Source organism: Pantherophis guttatus, chromosome 2 (genome assembly GCF_059756535.1).
Source record: "Pantherophis guttatus breed Tessera chromosome 2, ASM5975653v1, whole genome shotgun sequence".
Lineage (NCBI taxonomy): Eukaryota > Metazoa > Chordata > Lepidosauria > Squamata > Colubridae > Pantherophis > Pantherophis guttatus.
In genome coordinates this window covers 183,327,733-183,343,755 of record NC_142064.1, presented here as the reverse complement: position 1 = coordinate 183,343,755, position 16,023 = coordinate 183,327,733, and the positions used below count along the sequence as shown (strand labels likewise).

At 40.6% G+C, this 16,023-nt stretch overlaps 1 protein-coding gene across 6 annotated transcripts in view; it reads right to left on the bottom strand.

Annotated features, from left to right (window-relative positions):
• SH3TC2 (SH3 domain and tetratricopeptide repeats 2) overlaps positions 1-11,282 on the bottom strand; it is a 50,521-nt gene extending 39,239 nt beyond the window's left edge. The window contains exon 1 of one of the 6 annotated variants that reach the window (XM_087887405.1): positions 10,717-11,282. In XM_087887405.1, the coding sequence (XP_087743531.1) occupies positions 10,717-10,735 (19 nt within the window). In that variant the 5' untranslated portion in view covers positions 10,736-11,282. Of the gene's footprint in view, positions 1-1,767; positions 2,185-3,278; positions 3,534-10,716 lie in introns of those variants that run through there. The other 5 variants (XM_034405637.3, XM_034405650.2, XM_087887406.1 and 2 more) reach the window with 5 other exon arrangements.
• Positions 11,283-16,023: the final 4,741 nt, after the last annotated feature.

Sequence of the window (16,023 nt, the reverse complement as noted above, 5' to 3'; positions counted from 1 at the left end):
GATTTCTCTGTTTAGCTACTAAGGCCAATGCGTTGAATAATCTGAAGTGCTAGGCAAGGATTGGAGAGACTGACTAACTACAAAACTCAGAGTGGGTGGCCTTAAAGATAATTTAGTAATCCTTCTCTTCTCACCTGCCTGCTTCAGATGGTTGTTTGAAGAGAAAAAAAGGCACACTTTGTTTTTTGGAGGAAGAGGTAGGATTCAGTTGTAAGGAGGCTGTTTAAAGAAGCTGGGTCCTTGTTGTTAATAATTGGTTATACAATGAGTTCAGGCAAAAAGAAATACCATTTTATGAGGATTTGTACAGGTTCAGGGGAGCATTTCCCAAGGAAATGGGTAGTACAGTGGTCTAAAGCACCCTGCTATTAAGACCAGCTGCAGGGCCGGATTTAGATGAAAAGAGGCCCTAGGCTATTCCACTTATGAGGCCCTTTCACCTATAGTGAAAGTGTAATTTTAATTTTGCTAACAATTTGAATGTAGGCCCCTCTTGATCTTGAGGCCCTAGGCTGAAGCCTAGTTAGCCTATAGGAAAATCCGGCCCTGACCAGCTGCCTGCAATTACTGCAGGTTTAAATCTCACCAGGCTCAAGGTTGACTCAGCCTTCCATCCTTTCTAAGGTAGGTGAAATGAGGACCCAGTTTGTGGGGGCAATTGACTTTGTATAAATATACAAAAGTATGAAGGCTATTGCTTAGTGCATTGTAAGCTGCCCTGAGTCTCCAGAGAAGGGCGGCATATAAATCAAATTAAAACAAAAAAAAAGGAAGATCCGTGGAGCTTGGAAGTAGCTGCCCAATGTAGCACATTGCAACCTTTAAAAAATTGCATCACTCCAGCAGCTTGTGCCACTAACAGAAGTTCTTCCAGTTAAGTTTTTTATTGCACAAATATCCTGCCTCATTTACAGAATCCTAGCAAGTATCTAGATACTGCCGCCCAACATCTTTTCATTGCTTCTTCCATCATTTCAGATAGAAAATAAAATGACCACAAAGCTGGACTTCCAACCCAACTCCTCCCAGCCCAGCCCAATTGCGGAGGCTTTGCAATATATCTGGGCTGCCAAAATCCGGGTATTTGCAGTGGAGGTCTGGTGCCCATGACCAGGTTGGGAGCTCTATCGGGGTTAGTTGAGGCCAGCATGTAAGAATGACTGAGCCCGGAATGCTTGGCTTTGCTGCCGCCAGCTGCGATGACAGATAAGGCTGTCCCAGAAGGTGGACTTGTTAGAATAGAATAACAGAGTTGGAAGGGACCTTGGAGGTCTTCTAGTCCAACCCCCTGCTTAGGCAAGAAACCCTACACCACTTCAGACAAATGGTTATCCAACAACTTCTTAAAAACTTCCAGTGTTGGAGCATTCAGAACTTCTGGAGGCAAGTTGTTTCACTGATTAATTGTTCTAACTGTCAGGAAATTCCTCCTTAGTTCTAAGTTGCTTCTCATCTTTGATTAGTTTCCACCCATTGCTTCTTGTCCTGCCCTCAGGTGCTTTGGAGAATAGTTTGACTCCCTCTTATTTGTGGCAACCCCTGAGATATCGGAACACTGCTATCATGTCTCCCCAGTCCTTCTTTTCATCAAACTAGACATACCCAGTTCCTGCAACCGTTCTTCATATGTTTTAGCCTCCAGTCCCCAATCATCTTTGTTGCATTCAAGATACTTTTCATCATTGTTGTACTTGAACCAACAAGGAAGGTGATCAGGAAGGGACTCGCTCTTTTCGCGAAACAGCCGGGAGAACCCGCTTCACTGACCTGGCCTTTCATCTGGAGACATTCACTTCGGACTCCGATCTTCTGAGTCCTCTTCCCCCGATGCCTGAGTCGCGAGGTTCAAAGGGACTCCGGAGAAGAAAGAACTCAAAACTTTCGGAGATCCGGACAAGCTTCCCCGCGCAAAAGCAGGGGCAGCGAAAAGGAGGCGGGCGCACCTTCTCCGCTCCTCCTTCCCTGCCTACCTCGCTGGCTCGGCCGCAAAAGCAAAAGGAATGTTCTCTCCGGGGCTTATCTGTCAGAGGGAGCTCCGTTTCCCAGCAGCACCTTTGCGCGGTGAGGTCAGAGTTACCCGGGAGCCAAAACCGTAAACAGCTCCCGAGCCGAAGCTCGCTAAAACCGGAGTTTGTGCAGCCGGCGCGGATTGCACCCTTCCTGCTGCGCGTTCCGCTCCCTTACGGTGGGATGCGAGGGGAGCTTGGCAGAGGCCGCCGGTGAAACGGGCCAGGGATTTGTTTACCGGTCAGACTGCCGGCGGCTGGATCGAAAGAGGGCCCGCCTGGCTTTTGCTAAAACTAGCTCTTCTGGTCTGGTCACCTGCGCAAGCCGACCCTTTCCAATGTCCCTCTCTGCCCTTGAAAGCGAGAAGTTTCGCCGCTAGTTAAACATCAACTGAAATGGCAGAGCTGGCATTGAGTTAGGAAGAAAGTAGGGGGGGGCGGGGTAGTTGTCTCTAGTGTGTGTGTGTGTGTGTATGAGTGAGTGAGTGAGTGAGTGAGAGACAGACAGACAGACAGACAGAAAGACAGAACAGAGACAGAAACAGAGAGAGCTTAAGTTGCAGCTTAAAGAGTAGGCCTTTGCATACACAGGCATATTTAAAATTTTATGCATCCTCACTTGCTATTGTAGTGACATAGATGATATAAAACTAAACTTAGACAAAGAGACATATTTGGTATGTTGGAATAAAACTTACTGCTTTACAAAACCTGCCGGAATTACTGTAAATTACCGTTATTCCTTTCTTTCTGTTGTCTTCTTTTTTAGCCCTCACAATACCCTTGCCAGGCAGAATAAGTTCAAATAGCGGCAGACACAATGTTTATTTTTCAGCCACTTTGGTCCCAGACTAAAAACTAGGAGTCTGTGAGTTCTAGTCCTGCCTTAGGCATAAAAGCCATCTGGGTGATTTTGGGCCAGTCATCATAGTCGTTGTGGAAAAAATAGGAGGAAGACATATTAGGTATGTTCTCCTCCATGACTAATTTACCAAAATGATAAAGGCAGGATTAAAAAAATAAAATCTACCTCCCCCCAACTTTCCACATATGGAATTTCCTGTAGAGTTCCAGCCCAAGTGTTAAATAGATTTGACCTAGCTTATCTTCTGGGATCAGACAACACCATCCCAAACAACATGATTCTCCCTGACTTGGCCCCTTCTTCCTTTACTCTAAAATCTCTTTTATGAATACTGTGAATCTAATCATTATAATTACAAAGTATCCAAATTCTTTTCAGATATGTACAGGGTTACAAGCAATACTTACTTTATAAGTGAAATAGTCCCACCTTTGGAAATCTTCAGGTGCTAAGCAATATGGGCAGCACAGAGCGTTTTCTGCTTTCCAGAGAGTCTGTGCAATAATATAACGACAGTAGAACTGTGGCAAGCCCTAGGTGTTTGTCTACGGCTCACCTACCATTTTGACCTTTGGCAGATAACACTTACAAGAAGAATGCAAAGAATGCAGCAGCAAAGGCATCGCGCGCCTGTCCTGTAGCTGTCAGTAAGTTGGTATTTTGGCTGCTCAGAATACTGGCTGCTCAGAAAAGAGCAGGGGAGGGAGAGGAAATAGGAAAATTATTCCTTGATTGTTTAAAGGGGAAAGGGATTTCCTTAGGAAGCCAGGACACAAGAAAATGTGGTGTTTTTAAGGAGAAGGTATCTTGCTGAACTGCATAAAGATTGCTGGGATACTTTAAAGCTTTAATGTATGTATTAAAGCTTTAAAGTATCCCAGCAATCTTTATGCAGTTCAGCAAGATACCTTCTCCTTAAAAACATATCCCATATGAATCCATATCCCAACGTGTTTGAAGTGTGCACAGTTTGCTTCATTGACTATTACAATACTGGTGTGTGTGTGTGTGTGTGTACAGAATTATGTTTGCTTGCAAGGCTGCTGTTAAATGCAAGCACACATAATCCTATCATTTCTTGCAGGAGCATGCATACAAAATTAGACAATTATATTTGCCGCCCTTGTCTTCCCAATTTGTCCTTAAAAGTAGGATTGATTCTGCTGTTTTCCTTTTAAATCTTTAAATAAAATTATATTAAAATATACATGCAAGCTTAAATCTTTTCAAATCTCCTGGGGAAACAGAGTAAAAGAGGCACAGCAAAGATTAGCCTACTGGTACTTTGCAACTGAAGGGCCCCTGTAAATACAATCCTGCATAAGCAAGCAGTTTTTCTGCCTCTCCTATTCCCCCTTCTTTCTCCAAAGACTCATTAGAGATATAAAGGAAAAGAAAGGGGGGGGACAGAAAGTTGGTCATAATTCTGCTAGAGAAGGGGTGAGGGTCAGCAGAGGGAAAGAGTGTTGGCAGAGAGAGAAAATAATAAGAGGGAGAGAAATAAAGAGCAGGCGGAGCATTAGGAAGAGCCACTTTGACTCTTTGAAGGACCTTTTGCCCAGGATCCTTCATCTCATGGTAGAACCAACAGAATTACTACCGGTCCTTCTCTATTAAGAGGGCAGAATGCTTCCAAGCAAAGTTTATCTTTTTGAATTGCCCTGCCATATTCATGGAATATTATGATGTCCAAGGTGACATCATCTTCTATTTGTAATCTTCTTGCATGTTCCTGTTACTTGAACTTAACTTTTTTTTTCAATTAAAAAAGAAGTGTTAAGAAAAGAAAAACTGAGCTATTGCAGTGATTGTGCATTCTGGAAGATGGTCCTAACAGCCTGGAAGCCCCCTTCATAGAGAAAAAGAAAAATTAGACTTAGTTAGAATTACTTCTAAGCACAACAAGTTTAGGACGATTGTACCTCATGGTCTTTCCAAATGCTACTGTTTTTCCCTAAAAATTAGACCCGGCTTTATATTTTTTGGGGACTCCAAAATAAGCATTAGGGCTTATGCATGCTATCAGGGTGATAAGCCTGGCTGGGCACCCCACCCCCAGCATGTACTCAAGAGGCGGTGAGTGCGTGGGGGCCAAAGGTGTCCTGCAGAACCTACAGCCTGCTGGCCCCTTGATTGGCGTACTCTGGGGCTGCGTAGCCTACGCACTGCAGGTCAGTTGATTACCTGTCCAAGCAGCAGGTGTAGGCAGAGGTGATGATGGTGAATCTGGGAAAGCTGCAAATTGTGGGTCCAGAGCAGGTAGTTGGATGCGGGAGGCTCATCTTCGTGTGGCAGCACCAGCAGCAGACAAGAGGCAGAGGCACGGGGCAGAAGGCAGGCAATCCCGACAACACGTGGACCACAAGCAAGCCGAGAGATGCAAAGAGGAGCCTCCTGCAGCCAGCTGCCCACTCTAGCCTACTGTCTCTTAGCTTTCCTGCGGCCCATGAGGTGGATCCGGATCATGTGCCTCCCAGCCTGTTGCTTGGACAGGTAATCAACTCACCTGCACTATGTGGGCTGTGGCTGCTCCCAGACACTGTCAGCCCCCACACCCTTGCACCTCTGTTTCTGGCATGGCCACCCACCCACCCACCCACCTACCTACCTGGCTGATGATGACCTTAACGGGGGCTTATTTTGGGGGTAGAATTTATATTAGAAGCACACTAAAAAAATCAGGCTAGGGCTTATTTTATGTTTAGGTCTTATTTTCGGAGAAACATGGTAACAGTTATAACTTCTACCCACATAGACATTGAAGTATTCTCCAGGTTCCACAAAACAGGAAACATTCTACTGGTTGAGTCCACATTTTTTCACAACTAAATCAAAGTCTATTGGGTACTTAATTAACTACCCAGATTAAATATGTACATCAAGTGGCTTAGGAAAAGTTAGTAGAAATTTAGAACAACTTTTTAAAAAATATTAATCCAATCCAATTCTGTATAGATATTTCATAGCACATGTGGATAAGGGAATATGGATAAATATGGAGTTTTCCCAATGGAAAGAAGAAACAACTGGGATTGACTTATCATGTTTAATTCCTCCCCACCACTAGGAGGAAATTCAGAAATAAATATCTCCTTGGGATTTTCCATACAGTTTGCACTAAAGGTGACAGCAGGGAAAGAGTTAAAATCTTAGGATCTCTAAAAGCTAAGTTTGATTAGTACTTAGACAAGAAGCCAACAGAAAATATCAGTTCCCAATATAGTTTGCATATCAATACAACTATATTGGGAAAACTGGATGAAGGCAACAACCTGTTCTGAGTCATGCTGAAAAAAACGATATATAGATAGCCATATAGATCACCAAGAATTGAATTTGACTTGAAAAAGGTTTTGCTTAAAATAACGAGTTACAATGAAATGAAATCACACACTCACCCTTAAAGTAACATTAATAGCATCCTGCACATACACATATATTCACAGAGAGATTCCTAAAGCATAGACATTGTAATTCAAAGTCACACAAGGAAAAAGCTCATGATGTGCTAAGATATTGCAAGATAAAAAGACATGAGATATATCATTTAGCTCTATGAATTAGGAGTCTTTGTTATCAAATGCAGTGAGGGAAGCTTCAGTAACCACAATGGTTCCAAACACTTCCCAATTTTTTGTCTCTTTACCTGAGTGAACAAAGCCTCAAGAGGAAAGCTTGTAACTTCTATTCATGCACCAACCCCATCTTATTCATTCTTATACCTCTTATTGTGTGGCAGGATTTCAAAATAATCATAGCACCTGCTTTCAAAATGTTTTGGAATCTTACCTTGAATTTTCCTGATTTCTCCCTGAAGTGTGAAATGGTGGTCTGGTTTTAGTTTAATTTTTCAGAAGAGCCTAATATATATATATTCCTCTTGTTTCAGCATATTCACTTTCAAAACAGAATCATACCTAGATACCACTCATTATCACCATGCAGATGTCATCATGTATCTCAAATGTCAGATTCTTATTCTCAGCATTCAACTGCAGAACAGGTAGGTCCAATGTTGCAGGTCTGTCTTCATTGGAAACCCAAAAACATTTGCCAAAAGTTGCACTTCTTCCTCAAAGGTTAGCAGCCCACAATACCCTTGCAAGCACAAAGGGAATAAAAACTCATACAGCCTTGCCTTCAGTAGAGCCTGAATGCCCATTCCTTTCCTTCTGGCAATTGGATGGGTTCCAGTTCTTTCAGTGCTAGTTTCTCTAGCCTGGTCTTCATTCCATAGATGGCACAACAGGTCAATATGGCATTTCTCCAGATTGGAAATCCTCCTTCTAGCTCTCTAAAGGAAAGGGCATCTGGAAGACAAGGAATTACTTCTGACAGGTAGATTTCTCATTGCTCAGGTGGCATCTACCAAGTGGTGGTCAGTTGGATTCACCTTCATTTGCTCTTCACCTTGTAGTTGCTATTTTCACTCTTGGGCTATTTTGTTTTGCTTTTAAGCCTTGCTAGGAATATCCACTATCTTGCATCTTCAATAGTGCTAAGTACTGTACCTTGAAGTCCATAAATAATGCAGGATAATAATCAATGGCCTTTGGATGCAGGTAGAGTGCAAGCATCAACCTGCATAGGAGGATGTTACAGGCCTTTCTTAAGAAAAGACTTGGCTATAATCCAGATTACTATGCTGGGGGAACTGGAAGCCTCAGATAACTGGTCTTTGGGAGAATGGATGTCACTTCCTAAGATCTCTTGTAACAAATGAGTTTCTCAAATGGGTTTTCAACCCCTAGACCATGATCCACTACCAGGCCGCGACCTATTTGAAACTGGGCCACGGGAGAGATGGGCAAGTGCTTGTGCGCAAAGCTCCACTCGCATGAGCAGAGGACATTTGTGCTCATGCACGAAGCTCCATTTGCTCAAATGGAGCCTTGTGCATGAGCACAAGCACCCTCCACTCAAGTGCCTTCCATTCACACAAGTGGAGCTTTGGGCACGAGCACAAGCACTCTCTGCTCATGCACAAAGGTCAATTTGAGCAAGGGGAGGACACGTGTCTGCTGCTCGCAAAATGGAGTCGTGCACATATGTGTGAACCTGCCACTCACACACCACACCAAGCCTGGCTGCCAAGCTAGAAAGGTTGAGGACCACTGCTCTAAAAGACATTAAACACCAAGAGTTATTCATGGCCATTATGATAGAAGTGGGAATTCAGGATCATTATGTTCCATGATGCTAAATTGTTTCTAATTATACTAGCATTATGTTCTTTGCTCTCTTTACATTTATCCAGAGTGCTGTGGTACTGTTTTCTTTGTAGCTCCAAAGCTACCTGATGGAACATAAAATTTATCTCATGTTGAAACCATCCCAGCAACAAAGTCTCTTCAGGCAGAATTTTTTCCATTCCTACCTGGAGATGTCAGAGGTTGAACCTGGAAGCTTCTGCATGCAAAGCATAAATTCCACTACTGAACTACAATGTCAGTTCTAAATACCAAGGCGAAGATTGTACTTAGCATTTGGAGAACTGGAGGAAGTGTGTAAAGAGAAATCTTGTAACAAGAGTTGGCAATCCTAAACTGGAACAGGGCCGCCTGTATTTGGGCAATGGAACAAGAATTCAGGAAAATGGAACAATTAAGTAACTTTGAGCAATGGAAGTGAGGTGGTCTTTCTTACCACAGAAAAAAAGCTTCTTAAATATTTGCCTTGAGCCCCAGTTGACCTCTACTTACATCTCTGTCTGGGTTTCATGCTGGAAGGTGCAGCTGGAAGTTTCTTCCTTCCTAGTCAGGTCTGAGACTGGCATGAATGAGAAGCTATTCCATTAGTTAATTGTTCTCACTGTCAGAAGGTTTCTCCTTAGTTCCAGGTTTCTCTTTAATGAGCTTCCAATCATTGCTTCCTGTTCTATCCTCAGCAGCTTTGGAAAATAACTTGACCCCCACTTCTCTGTGGCAGCCCCTCATGTACTAGAACACAGCTATCATGTCACCCATAATTCTTCTCTTTGTTAGACTAGAATACCTTGTTCCCTTAACTGTTCTTCATATGATTTATCCTGCAGATCCTTTATCACCTTAGTTGCTCTTCTCTGCACCCTTTATAGAGTCATAGCATTTTTTTGTATCATGGTGAACAGAACTGGATGCAGTATTCAAAGTGTAGCTTCACTAGTGCAGCATAAATTGATACTATCACTTTTCGTGATCTTGATGCTATCCCTCTGCTGATGCAGCTCAGGACTGTGTTGGCTTTTTTGGCAGCTGCAGTACATTGCTGGCTCATACTTACATGGTGGTCTACTAGGATACCTAGATCACACTCACCGTTACTACTGTTGAGCTATGTACTGCCTATTCTATACTTGTGCATTTATTTTTTCTGCCCAGGTGCAAGGCCTTAATTTTCTCATCACTGAGCTGCTTCTTGTTAGCTCAGGGCCCAATGCTCAAATCTGTCAAAATCCTTCTGAATCTTTAGTCTAGCCTCCAAAGTGTTATCAACTACCCCCAACTTGATGCAAATTTGATGAGCTCTTTTTCTGTTCTCCCATCTAGATCATTTAGGAGGATGTTGAAGAGCATCAGTCAAAAACAGAACTTTGATGTATCCCCCATTAATAAGTATGCTATGAAGATCTAGGTTTTCTTTGACATAATTCAGCAGTGCGTGTGCATGCACACATACATGCATGCCTTCAATTCAGTTTTGACTCCTGGTGAGTGCCTGGATTGGTGCAAGTTTATTTGAGAAGTAGTTTGCTATTGCCTGCTTTTAGGATTGAGAGAAAGTGACTGGCCCATGTCACCAACTGGCTTTGTATCTTAGATGGGATTAGAATTCATAAACTCCCAGTTTCTAGCCTATTGTCTTAGCCACTACCCCAAACTGGTTATCCATAGCTATCTTATTCCACAAGTATTCACTTTCTTGTATTTATTCAAATTCTTTAGTCCCTGTTACTCCAAAATTGTTTTTATTCTATGAATAGGGAAAATGGGAGTTATTTATTTAAATGCTTTGTTCTGGGAAAGAGAAATTTTAAGAATATTTTGAGAAGAGATACCCATAACAATTCTTTTATATTGGGGAATGGTTACACTCTGGAAGTAGGGTAGAAATAATGGGAGGGTAAATATCGTAGAAAAGAAGTGGCAGGCTTCCATTTGTGATCCTCTGCTATGTAAGCCATATCCACAACTTTTGTAGTTCCAGACTTCAAATTATACAGCTCTGCTATTAACTACAGCTAATTACATTTAAATATGAATTAAATGAAATAGAACTTAATTTTTATCTTAATCTGTTCAAAGCTGAAGTATGTCCTTTACGTGAAAAAGTATACAGACTCTGGTTTACAAATATAGGTAGGTTATGACACAGATTGCAAAGAGGGCAAAATAGTGCCTCTGGACAAAACCCATTTACTTAAGCAGCATGCTTCTAAGATGTTAGTTCCATCTAACATCTGTAAAAATCAAAGTGGGAAATGAAACGAAAGTTTGAATAAAATCAATACACATTTACGTCTTAAATTTTTCATAATATGAGAAACATATTGCTTAAAATTAAATCTAGCATCTCATTTTTTGAGATCTACACATAAGATCTACTTTTAGTTATTTTAATATCTGAAGAACTTCTGTTTAAAAAGAAAATTCTTAAACACCCAGATCACATTCTTATCTCTTTCAATTAGTCTTGGAAACAGCTAAGACACAGCAGCTAGCTTTAACATTATCGTTAACATAAACTAAGAAAAAGGGAATAATAACAACATAATAATGCAATAACATAAAGAATAAAGGGAATAATATCAAATGTGCATTAATATTTGAAAGGATATATTCTTAAATGTAGTGTTCTTTTACTTACTTGAAGCGATGCCTTGCATTTATTTCCAACAGTAGGTTTATCTGTCCATACAACTAATTGAGTTTTTCAAGAGTTCTTCATTGCTTTCAAGTTCAAAAGTTATCTCTCATGTATTGAAAAAGTTATCTCTCATACATTGGAAAAAATAGCCTAAACTACTGAGGATTGTACTAAGTATACTGCATCCTCGTGCTTACAGCCTAGAGGAAAAAACTAATTCTTCTCAGCACTAAAAGAAGAATAAAATAAGCAGATTGTAAATGTCTATTCAATGCAGGAAACCAATTGGTGTACAACTTTTTATCTAGATACAGGCAACTCCTCCCTTCAGAAACCTCAACAGGAATTCTGATAAAGCACAGAGCACTAACAAACCTCATTAAAATCACTTAATAATCCGTCATTGCAGTCTCGTTTCTGAGATCTGTTGGCAAGCACTCAAAAGGCCCATTGTTACACAATAGGCAAGATACGCAACTTGGAACTGGGGGCAGCTCTGGGAAACTTGGAGGAGCACAAGCTAAAGACCCTTTGCAACTTGTCGTTTTCTTCTTTCCCCAGCGAATGAGCAACAAGAGAAAAACACTTTCAATTTCACTTCTCAATTTTTGGCAAAGAACTAACAAGGCATTTCAAAGAACGTTTGGGGGAGGGGTGTTGCCAGCTGCCCATTCTGAGGTATAGTTCGATGGAATTATTGTCATGACCATTTTAAAAGGTTTATAATTTTTTTAAAAATAGGTCAAAGTTCTCTACAAACTATTGCGTGGAGAGTGCTAATAAAGCAATTATTATTTGCCTTGCTTCTTCTTTTCTGAGTGACAGGAAGTTCAGGGAAGCCTTGCCTTCAGCACATCGTTTCCTTTGGAACAAAGAGCAGCAAAGATTAGGATTACAAATATGCAATAAATGATGTGGGAGGTGGGAAGAAACTTTTTATCTTGAAATGTTCAGATTGAACATTTGCGGACATGTTGCATGAATTCCAGGCAATTTTGTTTTCTATAACAATATCAGCCTATGTCCCAGAGCTTGTTATTTCAAGGTACAAATCAAATTTGCTAAAATTCTATAGCACCATTTGATACCTATGATCTAAAATACAAGATTTTCACACAGTGAGGCCAGATTTCAGAGCAAGCAGGGCACTGGCTGAATCACATAGTTTAGAAACCTAAATTCAAGAGCTTTAGTGGCACAGAACATCTATTTGTTCCATGCGGCAGCTGAAACAAATAATAAACCGTTTATTTCCATGGTAATCTTAAATTGTATGGCTAACACTTCATTCATAATTGTTGTTGTTTCCATTTCACTGGAAAATCAGTGCCCATACAATCAGAAGTGATCATATGCATGATCAAATCCATGGATGTAAATCCAGCTTTCAGAGAGGAAAAGTGGCATGCAAAATTGTATTATAAATACGACATTGGCATTATAAATACAACATTCAAACTAAAGGGAAGAGCTATGGTAATATCATGTTGACTTAGTAAAAGTTATTTTTTCTTTTTGCCTTCCTTCTTCCTGGCTAGCACAAAAACATATTTACAAAGAAGATGGATGAAAAAAAAAATCCCCAATATTTCTACAGTCAGTAGATGGCAGCAGTTACTTATGCCAAATCTTTTTATTCCCTGCAAACTTGGGACAAACAAAATCACTGTGTCTGAGCACCAGGAAATATAATAAAGAGAAGTCAACATGAGACACTTTCTGATCTCAATATTTAAAAGAACAGGGACTGTCTGAAAAACAGAATAAAGTTTAAAAGATTCAGGGACCTAACAGTTGGAAAATGAAAACAAAACAAAACAAGAAACATCCTCATTTTTATGCTGATAAAAGAATTTTACACAGCAGTGGATCATATTTGGTCGTTGTGACAAATTAGGTTCTTACTTTTATGGGAAAAGAAAACATATTACTGCTCCCTGTCTAATGTCTTATTTGTTCTCTACCTTCATCTCTACTTGATATCTGTAAAAAAAACAAATGCTCGCTCATTTCAATTCTGTCATTTCAAATAGAAAATAGTTATGCCCATTATCTGATTATTTCAGATAAATTGTAGCACAAGTTTTTGAAAAGCCCCCAACTCCACCTAAAAAATAGGGACTACAGGGTCATTAAAAGAGAGTTTTAATTAAAAAACAAACAAACCATCAAGAACTCCCAACTCCTACTTCCAAAAATGCAAAAAGCCACATTCCTGAGCCCACCCATACATATATGGTTGTATCCACTTGAGATAATATTCATTCCCCCAAGTTATTAAACCTCTAGCTATCAAGTGTGTTCAAATCCTGTTTTAGCAACTCAGGCCTAACTTGCAAAGGTTGAGTATCTTTGATCTAAAAGTACTTGTATGTTATAACCCTTTACTAGTTATGATCGCACTTTGTATAGAAGAACATGACTTTTTAAAAAGAGTTGGTTAATTCACCGATCCTACTAAACAATAAACTACAGTGAGTGGCTGTGCACAACATCCTACAGCCCCTTTGTTTTGGCACAACACTCTACAGCTCTCAAAAATTATATGAGCAAATTTTCTGTAAGAGTTCTAAATTACTTTTTCAGTAATTTCATAACCCAAAGTAAACAAGTATGATTAACTTTTATCATTATAAATTAAGTTAGGGAAATAATCCTCTCATATCCTGAAATGAAACTTATCTGAAATCTACCAGGAACCACTTTAATTCTCAGTTTCCTGAAAAAACAATGTAAGAAATATAAGAGGAAAATGGAACTTGTGATAACCTCCATCCACTAATAATAAAGAAAAAAATACCAAAGTTTGTCAAAACTGGGTTATGACAGCACACCTATGTGTTCTTTAACAGTATCTCTGCAAATAACAGTCAAGAGATAAGGAACCTTCTGAAATAAGATGGTTTCACAATGGGGGTTCAATCTAGAAATAGGATTTAATCAGGGTGTGCTTCAAAAATTTTAACAATTCTCTGCCCAGTTGCTGGGTGGGCGTGGCCATGGGGAGGCCTAGTCAGCCTCCTGCACCATGGTGGGGGGGCATTTTTGCCCTCCCTGGGCTCTGGAGGCTTTTCTTGAGCCTCTGGGAGGGTGAAAACAGCCTCCCCAGGCTCTGGAGCAGTGGTGGGTTGCTCCCGGTTCGATCCGGTTCTATAGAACCAGTAGTAAAACCGGTGGGAGGCTCCGCCCACCCACCACGACATCATCATGGTTGATCTGCGCATGTGCAGAAGCTTCTGCGCATGCGCAGAAGCGTGCATGCTCCCACTGCGAACTGGTAGTAAAGGTAAGTAGAAACCACCCCTGCTCTGGAGGTCCTCTTCCCGAACTTCCAGTAGGCCTGTTTTTCACTCTCTCTGAGCCTCCTCATGCGCCCTGCACTTACCTGCATCCAAAACAGGCCATGTGGGGACTCCTGGGAGGGGTGGGGCCAGCCAGGAGTGGGATTTGGGGGTTCTCCAAACTGCACAGAATCTTATCTAGAGGTTCTCCCGAACCTCCAGCAGTCCACCCCTGGATTTAATCATTCCCACAGCTTCCTGCCTTGTCAGATTTCGATGCCTCAACCAACAGGATTTTGCAATTCACTGCATTCTCTTTAGAAATAGATCCCTGTCCAAAAAAAAAAAAAAATGTTTTCTGTCTCCCATAGGAATGCTTTTGAATGATACTTCCATTGTGCAGATGCTTTACATTATTCACATTTTTTTAGAAAACATTCAATCATAATCAACTTGCATTTATCAGCTTACTGATAAATGCCAGTTATTTTCCCTACTTTGTAATTTGTTTTGTCACTTTCTTTTCTTTCCACAAAGAAATTTGCTACGAAGAGGAAAATAATAACTGCCCAATGATGTACTGTGAGAAGTGTCTACAAGAAACAAAGTGTCACTACTATTTTCAAAGAAAGCATTTTGTGTGACAGTCAAGAGCTTACCGTCACAATTCCATTTAGATCAATAGTTTGTATTTTGTCATTGAGACAGCTTTCTTTACAAAGGTGTATAATGTACACTGACTTTTATATCTCACAAAATCTATAGTAGTGGATCAGATAGAAGAAGGATGGGTAACCTGCCGCCTTAGTCAACCCTAAGCTAACCTCAAATACTTTCTATAAGAGGTCAGCCCTCTAGAGAAAAGCTGTTTCTTTCTTCTCCACAGCCTGCTGCTTAGGAGAGAGAAAAGAAGTGTTGAAAAGAGAATGAAGAAGAGGAAAAGAAAGATGTTGCAAAGAGAGAGAAAAAGAAGACAACAAAGAAAATGTGTTTGCATGTGCTCTTAGCTCTACTGTTGGATTCAGCCTATTTTACTGTGTAAGTGCCTTATAGGATTACCCTAAGGATATATGAACTTCAAGAGAAAAGAAAGTCTGCCTACCCTTTAGATGGAACATGGAATGGGTGCTGGGCTTAAAGCTTGTCCACGGAGCCATGGATTTTGCCATGTTAGCCATTTCAAACCTTCTCCTGTAGTCTAGGCTTGCACATCAACCTTAATGTATACCATCGGTTTATTGTGTTCACTTGCAATTCTTTTAAGTTTAACCATGTGAATTATAAACCATGTTTTGTATGAATCCAGTAATTTGTGGTTTGGTGAGCAAACATAGGTTCAAGAAACCGATAATATGGAAACACAGCCTTTGCTTGCATTCTGGCTGGTGCTCATTCAGCAATAGCAATAGCACTTAGACTTATATACTGCTTCATAGTGCTTTTACAGCCCTCTCTAAGCGGTTTACAGAGTCAGCATATTGCTCCCAACAATCTGGGTCCTCATTTTACCCACCTTGGAAAGGATGGAAGGCTGAGTCAGCCTTGAGCCTGGTGAGATTCAATCTGCCAAACTCCTGGCAACTGCTGATCAGCAGAAGTATTGCAGTATTGCACTTTAACCACCTCAGCTCTCAGCCTATTTAACTTGGAAAAATAATATATGCATGTACTTATATTATGATAACATGGTTATTTTAAATCTTGGTGGCCAGTTTGTTATACAAAGTCAGGACCAATAGGTTCACTTATGGTTTAAAGCATTATACGAACCCAGAAAATAGACTAATTCAGAAACCAGGTAAAGCATGTTCATGAATATTAGAAATGTATAGTGTTTCTTCTCCTGTCATGTGGGAGCAGCTCTAACTTGACTTCTGCAGAGCATGAAGTCTCACATCACATTTTAGCAAAGAGACTGATAGAGTAAGAGATGAGCTATGCTCTAAACAGTTTCTACAGGACAATTTTTCAGGTATTTGAGTAGTGCCTCAGTCATGTCTCTTTGTTTTCCCAGGTTCAACATACA